Raw genomic sequence first — 12,341 nt, 5'->3', positions numbered from 1 at the left:
TCTTCATCAAAGGACAGAGGTCAGAACTCAATTTGAGTAAACTAGAGAGTCCAGAATCCAGACAGTCCTGAGTCTGATGTAGACAACTTTAACCAGTCATCACTCCCCACCAGAAAGCTATTAGACAAACCTCCACATATATTTTTCTACTTGAACTGCAGGAGAGCGCTGAGCTTTTATGAACCCACAAACTGACGTTTTAAATGTGCTATATTTCAGCACAAAAAGCATAAGCCGAGTAGCTCGAGTCCCCTGCGTTCTCTTACTTTAAGCCTGGTTCTGTGAACTCCTTTCACGGTGCACAGGAAGACAGGACGATTACGTGACCCCTAGCGCGGCTAGCAGAGCTCGCGGCGGAGTCAGCATGACCTGGCGGGTCCTGACTGCAAATAGGCGGGGCCTGGGCGGGGCCTGGGCGGGGCCTGGGCGGGGCCTGGGCGGGGCGGCGAGCGCGGGAGATTTGAACTTTAGGCGCAGTCTGTGTCAGCAGGAAAGTGCAGTCTCTGGGTTGTTTTTCAGTCAGACCTTGCAACTAACTCTGAGGACAGAAATGGTGGAAGGGCCAGGTTGTACACTGAATGGAGAGAAGATTCGGGCGCGAGTGCTACCGGGTCAGGCAGTGACTGGCGTGCGGGGACGAGCTCTGAAGAGCCTCGTGGGCCCAGCGTTGCCCTCAGCAGCCTCACAAGCTGGCGTCTCTTCCCAGGTGAGTCAGTCTGAGGCCTGCGTGGAGCCTGCAGCGAGGAGAAGCAGTTTCCGGGCTCCTTAGCATCTCTGTCTACTCTAGGCCCCGTGTCCTAGGGCCTGTGTTTCCCAATGTTTTTTGGTTACCTAAGAAGTGAGCCCTAGCCAGAAGAGGTCTCCATAGAAGGTGTTTTATTATAACTCTGTAAGTCAGTCAGCAAAAGATGTTTTCTGATGTTTACCTTCTACTTTCACTGACAATGTCATCAGCTCTATGCGAAGTCTGGTGTGTTTTTCTTTTCACATCGAAGACTGAATTTCTAACAAAGTTCTAGCCCTTTGCTTGCCTAAAACTCTGCAGTTGATAAGTAATATATAAAAGTGCACATGGAAAATTTAGCACTAAATTCTCACCCAGCTGAATATTGCCATCTAATGAAGGTACAGTAAAACCTAGTTCAGGTTTTCTTAAGTGAATATATTTCTTTTTAAAGTAAATTGTAGCGGACTTCCTTGTGACTCAACCATACATTGCAGATGGCTGGATAGTCATTTGGTAAGAACTTAGGAGTACACTAAAAATATTCTGATTAAACTATCATGCTTTAAAAGCCCTTTAGATGTGTGGTTAATTATATTTTATGGATATATGCAATATTGTCCTGAACTTTAATTTCTCTCCCAAAGCTTCCTCATAGTCTTTGGTTTAGGAAAGAAGTAGCCTGCTATTAAATTATCATGGGCTCCCAACTTGAAAGAAACAAGGAAAATTATGCTCAAGCTAAGGAGAAAAAAAAAAAAAACCGGTTTAGATCTTTTAACAGTTGTGCTTCTATTTATTTTGACTTGATATGTCATCAAGTGTTCTGTATTCTTTTTTAATTATCATATTTCTCAAATTATTTTAGAACACTGTAGAGTTCTATGTTAATGGTTTCTCTAAAGTCTTAGTGTTGGTGAAGATCACTCATTCAGCAAAAATTTGAATGCTCTCAAACTACAGGGGAAGTAAAAATAAGTTTGGTTTTTGATTGTAGTTGCAGAAATGCACAGACATTCAATAAAAGGTAACATAAATAATTACAAATTGGTGTGTTTTCAGAGGAAGTATGTGGCTCTCTCTTAGGACATACAGAGAGACCAGAGAAGTCTCTCCTTGGAAAGGACAAAGCTGACATGTAAAGGGGTTGTAGGACATCTAATGCCCCTGGCATGAAGGTGGGCCATTTATGCAGAAACACAACATTCAAGATCCTGAAAGAACAATCAGTGTGTATGTAAAAGAATGAGAGAAGATGGCGGTTTGATATTAAAGTTGCTAGGCAGATTATACAGAACTCCATATAGCACAATCGGGACTTAGATTTTTTTTTTTTAGTTTAATTTCATTTTTGTGTATACTTGTATGTGTGGTTGAATGTGCTTGTGTGTGTGCCACAGCACGTGTGGAAGTCAGGACAACTGGCAAGGTGGGTTCTTCTACCTAGTATGAGTTCCAGGGACCAAACCAAACTCTCATCTTTAGCCCTAGTGGCAGGTGCCTTTAACTGCTGAGCCATCTCAAATGCTTCACATTGGGGACTTTATCTTAGGCATCATGGGGAACCTTGAGGAAGCCAGTCACTATTTTAGAAATAAAAACTAGTATTTGGCAATGCCTAAGATGTGAACATCCTACTGATGCGTTGATTTATGTCATTCAACAACAATGTTTTGTGATATACTCTTTTCTAGTTGCTGGTGAAATAAAACCTCTTTTGTTTCTTATAAAAATATTATTTATAAAAATAAATTTCCTGTCGCAAGAAACCAAGATTATGTTTTTAATAATCAGCTCATTGGTGTTTAGACAAAGTAGTATTAACAGTTCATTTAAAGTTCATTTTGATTATCTGTGGCAAAACATGAAGTACAGTTTAGTCACGAGAGAGAATAATATTACAGTAAAGATAAACTCGGTGCTATGGAAAAGGAACGTGATGGCTCAAGGTGAGTTTAAATCGCTTGAACACTACCACATGTTGTAAGATGGAGGGCCAAGGTTTGCTATCCCTTCAGCCTCTGAAGCCAACACTTTTATGTGTGTTATAGCTACTCTCAGTAATAAAAGATTCAGTAATAGACTGGTTAATGCGATGGCGCACCATAAGGCTCTGTGCGTGATAGCGATTTCTTATTAACTGAGGAAGGATGACCTTGGGTTTAGGCGGTGTCCTTCATCATTTACATTTTGTTCACCTCAGTCAATTATCTGCTCTGATAATTCCCTTCATTCTTGTGTTCGGATGGCACCAAAGGGTGCATCTTCATAACCTAATATAAGTGCTTCTTTAATGGTTGAGCAATGATTAGAGTCACTTGGCAACACTACTCACTAAGCTATGTTCCACAAATAAATAGCCCTGCATTTAAAGCTATTATGGATAATGCCTTAATAGAAAGAAGAGCTAATTATCGGAATAGAGCTCTGTGATTAGAATGAAGGATCTGCTTCTATTGACACTGGATTGAAAATCAATATGGAATTAATAATGTGGCTTTCAGTGGATTTCTAAATACTCTGTTCTGACTTCATGTTCTGGGCCTTTGATCTAAAAAGCATAATAATAACCCGGGTAAATATCAACAGTCTCTTGCACTTGAGAGGGATGTTGGATCTATACCAGATTTCATTAAAATAAAATAAAATTGTCACAAACTTCTGGCAAGATCCTTATTGTAATAGACGATCCCCATTTCTTAGGCTAAAGCTATTTAATGTTTCTACTACTGGCTTGAAATGATTAGTTTCCTCAGAGCAGCATTTAAAAGTAATTGCACACTGTATTCTTTACAGTACAATAAATATGAAAAATAACAATGTGGAGGACTAAAGAAATATTAAGTGGCCGCTTAAAATAAAAGGTTCAAACTTCAGATAAGCATTATTCCAAAAAAACCAAACATAAAATATCTTACCTCAGAGTGAACTACATACTTGGTTTATCACACAGCATTCCTCTTTGTTCTAGGTTCAAGTCCGTAGAAAACCCACTCATTCCTCTCCCTCTGTGACTACTGGTCCTTTTTTTTTTTTAAAGATTTATTTATTTTATGAATATGAGTGAGTGCTCTATCTGCATGTACACCTGCACACCAGAAGAGGGCATCAGATCACACTATAGGTGGTTGTGAACCACCATGTGGTTGCTGGGAATTGAACTCAGGACCTTTAGAAGAACAGTCAGTGCTCTTAACCCCTGAGCCCTCTCTCCAGCCCGACTACTGGTCCTTATTTTGAGGAAGCCTCCCTGTAGATGATCTTGGCATCTGCCAGTCATCCACACACGGTGTCACTTCTCTAAGTTGTGGCCCACTGTCTTGTTAAAAAAAAAAAATCAAGCAACTGTGTGAGCACGTCCTATCGGTCAATCCTTGCTGGAGTTTGTGGCCCCTCTGGTAGGAAACAATATCAGAATGTAAATGAACATGTCTCACTAATGAGCTTTAAAGAGTCCATCCTCCAATTTTAATTGTTGGGTGGGTACGGCATTTCAGTGAAATCAGCGTGTAATCTTCATGCATTTCCAATCGCCTTTCACGAAAAAATGAAGCAGTCTATTTATAAGCATTCATCACTTTGAAACATGCACTGCTTGTTCTGATGATTCCTATAATATGTTACCTACATTTAATCATCTATATGATACTTTAGATCCTCAAGAACAAACTAGGCATTGAAATATGAATGGATAGAGAAAAGCAAAGCTTTGAATAATATAAAACAGCTAAGTATTTTTTTTTAAGTCTATCTAGGGCCTCTTATTATGACCATGTGAACCTTTAGTTGTACATGTCACTTGGAGACATGCACTACGTCAAAGTACAAAAGCCCCATAGCAAAAGTTTCCCCCTTGTTCAAAGTAGAAAAAAAATTATAGATGTTCTTGCCTTTTATTTGAAAGAATGAGCTAATTAAATATCCAAATGGGTTCCCTATAACTTTTATGGAGCATGCATCGTATAGTTCTTGCCTTTTACATGGATACTGATAATGACTTTTCCAGAGACTCAAGGTCATTATTATAATAGCACTCACATGGACTCAGGAAATGAAGGGTAATGAAGTAGATTCTATTTTTTTTCTACAAATGAGGGTTCTGAGTTGTCCATGACTGCTGTAGCTTTGACCCAACACCGTTCCTGATGCTGCAAAGAACATCCAGCCATCGCTACTTTTGTTACATCCTCATCTGGAGATGCTTACATGCATATATTACTCTATTTGGTCAAGGTTAAGTTAGAGGACCTAAAAACTCTTACAATCGTATTTAGCAAACTAAACATTCTTGTGATTGCTCCTCTTTTTCCCGGAGCACAGCTTTCTCAGCAGACCCAATTATATTAGAATATGTAAGAACTCCCTCATCTGTTATGAAGAGTATGTGATCTCTTGATCTCATTAGGCGAGGTACAGGCTCCACAAAAGTCCTCAAGGGCATAGAACACCTTTTCATGTGTGGTCCTAACGGCATTATTTTGGATCTTAGGAATCATCTTTGAGATTAGGGGTTTTGAGGGGTTAGATCGATAGACAAATGACCTATAATTTTAAAACGTGTGTTACTGAGACTATGAAAGTGAATAGGACGTTCTATGCAGCAACAATATGCAACTGAATGAGAGTCAAAACATTTGTCTAGGAAAAAGTCTTATTCTGCTGTGCAAAGTTCATCTTCCTGGTTCACCCACGGATAGGCGAGATAAATGGTAATCAGCACAATAAATCATGTGCTGTCTCTGAAAATATATGTTGTTTTGAAGATTTCATATTATTAAGCCACTGGAAAATGGGGAGGTGAACCCTACTCAATCATACTTACAGTTGTGGCAAAGGAGATTTTCATCTCTATTTCAGACAGAGAAAGAAAAGGTTCAAATGTTCAAATAACACAGTAACAGGATTATAAGGGTCAACATGAGAAAGTCAAGTACGTATTGGGCAATTGTGTCTAGATATAGCTAAGATAATAGCCTTCTGGAAATTAATTTTTGAATTTGTCTGGGCAGTAGAAGCTTATAGAATGAGGTGATAACCTTAGATTCCACAGCAGGACAAGTGAATATCTTGTAAATATCTTGAGTTTATTGCAAAAGCCTTGCCCAGGATATATGCAAGAAGCTCATAAAATGAGATGATACAGAAGAAGCAGTGAAAAGTCTATGAAGGTCCTTGTGATACGTACGTCAAGCAGGGCTGAAATTTTTATTTTGTCCCAGGTGTTATGTGTACTTGATTATTAAAAAAAAAAAAAAAAAGACACTGTCTTAGGAATCAGTTGTCTTGGGTAAAGCACCTGCACAATTGATAACCCTAATTTAACCCATATAATTTTCCCTCAAAAATGAAGTATCTGAGTATACTTTTTAAAGCTGTTGTTTGGATGCCAAGCAGACCTGTAAGAAAGATGGAGGCATAGTATTTGGGGGTTCTTTGAGATTAGTTGCTAAACATGAGTGAATCTGACTGGAAAAGGTCCACTGGAGTATAAAGTTGTCTTTACCTTATGGAAAAGTAGAGGAAATAGGAATAGACCTTTACTTCCATAGAGCAGAGAGTAATGAGAATTGTCTTCATTCTCCTGGCAGATAATTAGGAAATAAATGGGTTTTTCTTTTCTTTTTTTGTCAAGAAATTTTTGTTATGGTAATTGTAAAAAGGGCATGGTGGTAGAGACAGTAGTCCTAAATTTTAAATGCAAACCTGGGTTTAGGAGGGAAGGGACAAAGGGCCCATTTAATTCCAAGAATGTTACAAATATCCCCAAACGTTGTAGAAAACCTTTGGGGATATTAGCTAAACACAGTCACCATCCCCAGGGAACTTATATACACAGGGGAGAAATACAAGTCACAGATACATAATAATTCAGTGTATAAGTACCATGGCAGTAGCACACCTGTGCTAAGTGTGGCCAGCAGAAAGCCTCAAGATTACTCAGCTCCTCACGCAGGCAACTAGGAAAATGTAAGAGCCAGGGAGGTTTGTGTGTGTGTGTGTGTGTGTGTGTGTGTGTGTGTGTGTGTGTGTGTGTGTGTGTGTGTGTGTGTGCACATACATATTATACATATGTATATGTCCATATGTGTGTGTATATATATACACATATATTTATATATATATGGAACTATATCAAAATTTTACTTAATTCCCAAATACCTCATCAGGTTAAAAAAAAAGCCAGTTCTTTAAAACACTGAAGCTAAGGTCACACAGCATCTGTGGCTGGATGACTTTTTGCTGTGCTGAAGTCATTTGATAGTTTCAGGTCATTGTTTTTCCATACATAAATAGTTCCCACATCTCTGCTCATTCCTCTGCCTGCCCTTCTGGTGCCACCTACGTTATACTTTTGATGTTTATTGGGTCATAAACATTCTTTCAACCTGGTGGACCCCTTAATTTCATAATAGTTTTCAATTTTTCTTTGATGTCGTAATGAATATTGTTTTTAGCTATGGAAAATAGGATAAAATACCAGTAGAGCAAATGAGACATGTATTATACCTTTAAGGATTTTGTTTGAAGCTCTCTGAGGCTCTCTCAGCCACAACAGCATATTTCACTTTTCACTGACAGCTGTGTGAAGATATATAATGGTCTCATGCATTTTAAGTATATTGGCCTTTATATTTTTGGATCCCTCCTCCTAGGCACAACAGAATTGATGTGCAAGGGAATATGGTCTCCTCCAAGTTATTAATAAGCTTGTGGTCCAGTGATCATAAAGGTTTGAAGGACAGTCCACCCAAACTTTGCTTTATAATACTAAATGGTCAAAATTTTCATGTTTAGATATTTCTACAATTTCTGATAATGAATAATAGCTGTACTGATTGATGCTCTAAGAAAATCCTTGCTGTCTTGAGTGATTACAGTGTGTGTGTGTGTGTGTGTGTGTGTGTGTGTGTGTGTGTGTGTGTGTGTGTGTGTAGGGGTACAGGGCAAACAATTTGTTAAAATCAACTCCTGAGTGTGGCGTTTTTAATGTGTTCTTTATAGACTGTACATGGAACCATATTTTCCTCTTTGTATGCTCTGTATAGTCATTTAGCCCATGGTTAGAAATTATCTGAGAGAAATCTAGAATGGTTATCAATGTGAAAATGATTTACATTTCTCCCTAACATGTATAATTGAAGCCCTGGATATTTTAATATTGGGTCAAAAGTTCAGACTTCCATTAAAATTCCTATCTACTCTTTTATTTATTTATTTATTTATTTATTTTTTAGGTTGGTTTTGTAGTATATGTCATATGATAGTTTAGCATTAAAAGGTACCAAAAATTAGATGTGAGTTTTACTTGTAAATATTTTGGTTCTCCAATTACATCCATAAACAGAGATCCATTGCTGCTGAGTTAAATTTTAGTGTTCTGACATTGAGTCAGTTGTTGGTATAAGGTATAAAACACCTGTCAGACCCTGGCCTGGCTTTCAGAATCTGTAAGATAAAAACAAACAAACAAACAAACAAACAAAGAAAACATCAGGAGAGTTACCATGTGGGTAAGCACAAACTAAGTAGTGCACTGAGAGCATTTTCTTTCAGTGACATTAGGGCTATGGACTGATGAGATTGAGCTGGGCCACTAGCCTTTGTCAGATTTTAGACAATAGGATGGAGCTGGTGACACCATTGTGTGAAGACACTGACTTCAACCTAAGAATGATGAGTTACAGTAACATTACCACATACTACATGTCATTTTTAAGGATCTGGATCCCTGGGTCCTGTTTTTCTCTTAGTTGATGACCTTATTTCCTAGTTTACTCAGAAAACCTAATCAATCAGTAGATAAATAGCAATTGCATGACTTCATACTGACTCCCGTTTATACCTGTATTGTCTGCCCTCCATCCTGATACTAAACTGTGTGTGACCTTGAACCTTCTCGCTTGTGAAAAATGGTGCTGCAGCTGCTCTATTGTGTGATCGCATTCCATTACTGAATCTTTCCCACCAATGCACAAACATGAGTCATCTCAAAACAAACAAAAATTCTCTTATCTCCATTTCCTCTCTTATTCTGTATCCTATACACTGTGAATTCCCTCTGTCTCCCTGCAGCCATTCCTCTTCTCTATGGTATCTCAGCCCTGGTGCCCTAATCAGGTTTCTGCCATTGCTACATCTCTAAAACTCTTGCTATAAATTACTCCTGTGTGGCTGAGTCCAGAGTCCAGGGTCAGATTTTGTCTTAGTTGGTTTGTCAGTAGCCTCTGACGTGCCCTCATCTTGGAAATGTGTTTTTCAGATGCTCCTGGAATGCCACGCTTGCTGGGGTTTGCTCTTGCCTTGCTAGCTGCCGGCTTGGTCTCCTTTGCAGCTTCCTTGTTCTCTTCTCCGTAACATCCTAAGCCTTCTTAGCCGGTTCTTCTTCCTCCCAATAGCTTAACTCAGAGTACCCTACCCCTTTGGTGTGCCTATGCTGTTTATCTGTACACCGTCCCTTCTATCTCATTTAACATCGCTGTTTTAGACAGTTTCTTGGCAGAACACTGAGCAAAATTTATATCTTCAAGCTCAAACATCTCCTACACCTCAGAATCCCATACTTATCATCTTGATGCTTTCCTAACAGACACCTCAACTTTAACATGTCTAAAACCAAGCCTTCTTTTTCCACTCCTCTATGCTTTCTACCTTTATGACTTCGTTCTTATTATCTGGGCCCCAAACTCATCATCTCGATCTCTGACTCGCCTGTTCCACATTCAGTACATCTGCAAATACTTTGTTTGACTTTCAATATATGTTTAAAAATTAGGCCATTTTAGTATAGCTACATCTCACTGGTCCAGATGCTTGTGTTTCCTAGCTGGATCTTTGTAGTTGTCTAATAAGTAATATTCAAGCTTTTACCTTTAACTCCTTCAGCCAAAATTCTATCCAGCAGCCACTGAGTGCATTTAAAATACTAATGTAGGTCATATTTTTGCTCCATTCCATTAAGGAGAAAAAGCCGCTCCTTAAACTGGACCTTGGGCCACACAATCTGATCCCTTTTATATGTCAAATCTCACTTATCTCATCCACTAATCCTCTGTATGGTGGCCAACCTGGCCTGTGACACAAGAAAGGAATTGTACTGAATTCCTTTCTCCAAAGCCATGGCTTTCTCCCCCACCTCATTTACAATTTGATCAATTGCCAATTCCCCAGTGAGATTATGGTGTCTCCCTTTACAACTGCAACCTGCTGCCCCCAAATCCCCTAACCTTCTTCTTTCACCCCTCTCATGATCTTTTCCCCACCAGAGTATAAACTCTACAATGTGGAGTAATTTAATTTGTTTTACGTATTGATATATGCCTAGCTTTTAGAACACAGCCTGAAATATACAAGGAAGTCAATAAACTTTTCTGAAATGAACTAATCCAATTAAACAGCCATGAATCGGCCATTTTTAGTGGAAAGGGTTGTCTTTCTAGATGTCATGTACCATTTTGGTTGTCAGAGAATGTCAGTCGTAGACAAAGTGAAGAGAATAACATGAACTGTCGTTGCTGCTGGTTTCTACAGTTTTTCAGTAAATGATGTAAGTTTGTGTCAAAGCTGTTAATTTAGCAATTTGAGGAGACTTCACATGAGACAATTAGGACTCATTGACTACTTTATTCAGTATGGTGACAGCATCTGAGTCTTTGCCAAGAGCCATTATAAAACAAGGTGAAGTCAGAATTGGGTGAAGGAAAGAAGGAAAAAAAAGTCTGGGCGGGGAAGTAGATGGGGTGAGGACTGTCTAATTGTGTGAGTTCCCATGTAAGGAAAGAAAGGGAAGCAATGTGCTGTTTAACTTGTGAAAACTGGGCTGAATGAACTTAAAGCTCAAGTAACTATTTCCCTTTGAACCAAGAACTGGTGAACCTGCTAGATATGAGTGTGTGTGTGTGTGTGTGTGTGTGTGTGTGCACATGTGTGTGTGTGTACGTGCTTTAAATGGGGGTGCAATTCATAATTGACACTCTGTTGGAAGCCCTAACATCACATTCAGAATTAGAACAGCCCTAAATAAAAAAGAGTATGTATGTTTAAAACTAGATATAATGAAAAATTTGTAGGACTGGATAAGATGTAGTTGGCATTGGAGTGGTAGAGAAACAAGGTTCTGAGCCATTAATTTATTTATTTTCTTTTTTTTATTATAGTTCTTTTTTAACATATACATTATATTATTACACATAAATAAAATAAACTACATACAGCAGGAAGAACCTTGAAATAATCACGAACTGTGTGTTACATTCATAGTGGTTTGACTATTTGTATTTGAAAAACTTGAAGTAACCATCTTTCCTATCTTGTTCAGTCTAAAATTCTGAGGGAAAATCAATGTCGATCATATCTCATCTCTATTAATTTAAAACATCCTAACCTCTAATCAGCTAAGCTTAATTGTAAGACTAAACTGGTCTTCAACCCCATCAGAGCCTTGAGAAGGAATAAAAATTTTTTTGTTTTTTTTTAATTGAAAAATAAAATCATTCATATTACATCTTAATTGCTATCCCATTCTCGTGCATCCTCCCATTCCTCTCTCCCTCCCACTTTCACCTCATTCCCCTTCCCTATGACTGTGACTGATGGGGACCTCCTCCCCTTGAATATGATGCTAGGGTATCAAGTTTCTTCTTGGTAGTCTGCTATCCTTCCTCCGAGTGCCATTGGGCCTCCGCATCAAGGGGACATGGCCAAATAAGGGGCACCAGAGTTTGTGTGAAAGTCAGTCCCCAGTCTCCACTTAACTGTGGAGAATATTCTGTCCCTTGGCTCAGTCTGGGTAGGGGTTTGATGATGACTACACATATTGTCCTTGGTTGGTGCCGTAGATCGAGCAGAACCCATGGACCCAGATCTGCCCATCATAGTGTTCTTCTTGTAGGTTTCTAGGGCCCTCTGGATCCATCTATTTCCCTATCTCCTATATTTCTCCCACCTTAGGATGTCCTCACCACTATCCCATTTTCCTGGTAAGTGAAGACTTTCATGAGACATACCCCTTGGCCTAGTGGAGAAAGAATAAAATTTAATTACCTAAGTGAACCTGAAGTGCAGGTTAGCAGCTTCCAAAACGAAAAAATGGCAAAGACAGTTTACTGCCTGAACAGTCACCCAAAACTCTCTATAATGTTAGAGCATCATCTCCAGCCTTCTGGCCCAATACATCTGACAGACATACCTGAGGCAGGAACTATTGAAGACTTTCTTACCCTGTCTTGGCAGAGTTTGGGCGTTGACTCTGCCTGTATCCAAACTTGCCTAGTTTTAGGCAGAATTCTGTCTGTGGCACAAAAGAGGACTTTTGCTCATTGGCATGTTTTCCACTGAGCCATTAACTTATAAGTGAAAAATTAAAATGAAAGTAAGACTTAAAATCTGGGATCTTGAAAATGTGGCCTAATTCATACCTAGACAAAAGTTACTTATAATACATCTATGTCTGCTCTGTATTTCATCATCTTAAAAGTGTCCTGGCTAGTTTAAAGGACTTTGTACATACTAATTGGTTGCTATGGAAACGTACCTTGAAATCTGCTATTGTAGTCTGTACTTGGTTTGAAGTGTATATAAGTGGCTTAGGGACTCCAGGAGATAGAAAAGCAAGACTCTT

At 38.9% G+C, this 12,341-nt stretch overlaps 1 protein-coding gene across 1 annotated transcript in view; it reads left to right on the top strand.

Annotated features, from left to right (window-relative positions):
- Window positions 1-482: 482 nt before the first annotated feature.
- The window catches only part of Neil3 (nei like DNA glycosylase 3), a 48,507-nt gene continuing 36,648 nt past the window's right edge, over window positions 483-12,341 (top strand). Inside the window, exon 1 of the mRNA XM_051169916.1 lies at window positions 483-706. Coding sequence (XP_051025873.1) covers window positions 551-706 — 156 coding nt within the window. The 5' untranslated portion in view covers window positions 483-550. The remainder of the gene's footprint in view (window positions 707-12,341) is intronic.

Source organism: Acomys russatus, chromosome 27 (assembly GCF_903995435.1).
Source record: "Acomys russatus chromosome 27, mAcoRus1.1, whole genome shotgun sequence".
Taxonomy (NCBI): Eukaryota; Metazoa; Chordata; class Mammalia; order Rodentia; family Muridae; genus Acomys; species Acomys russatus.
The sequence above is the reverse complement of the archived record's forward strand: the minus strand, read 5'-3'. Positions and strand labels throughout refer to the sequence as shown.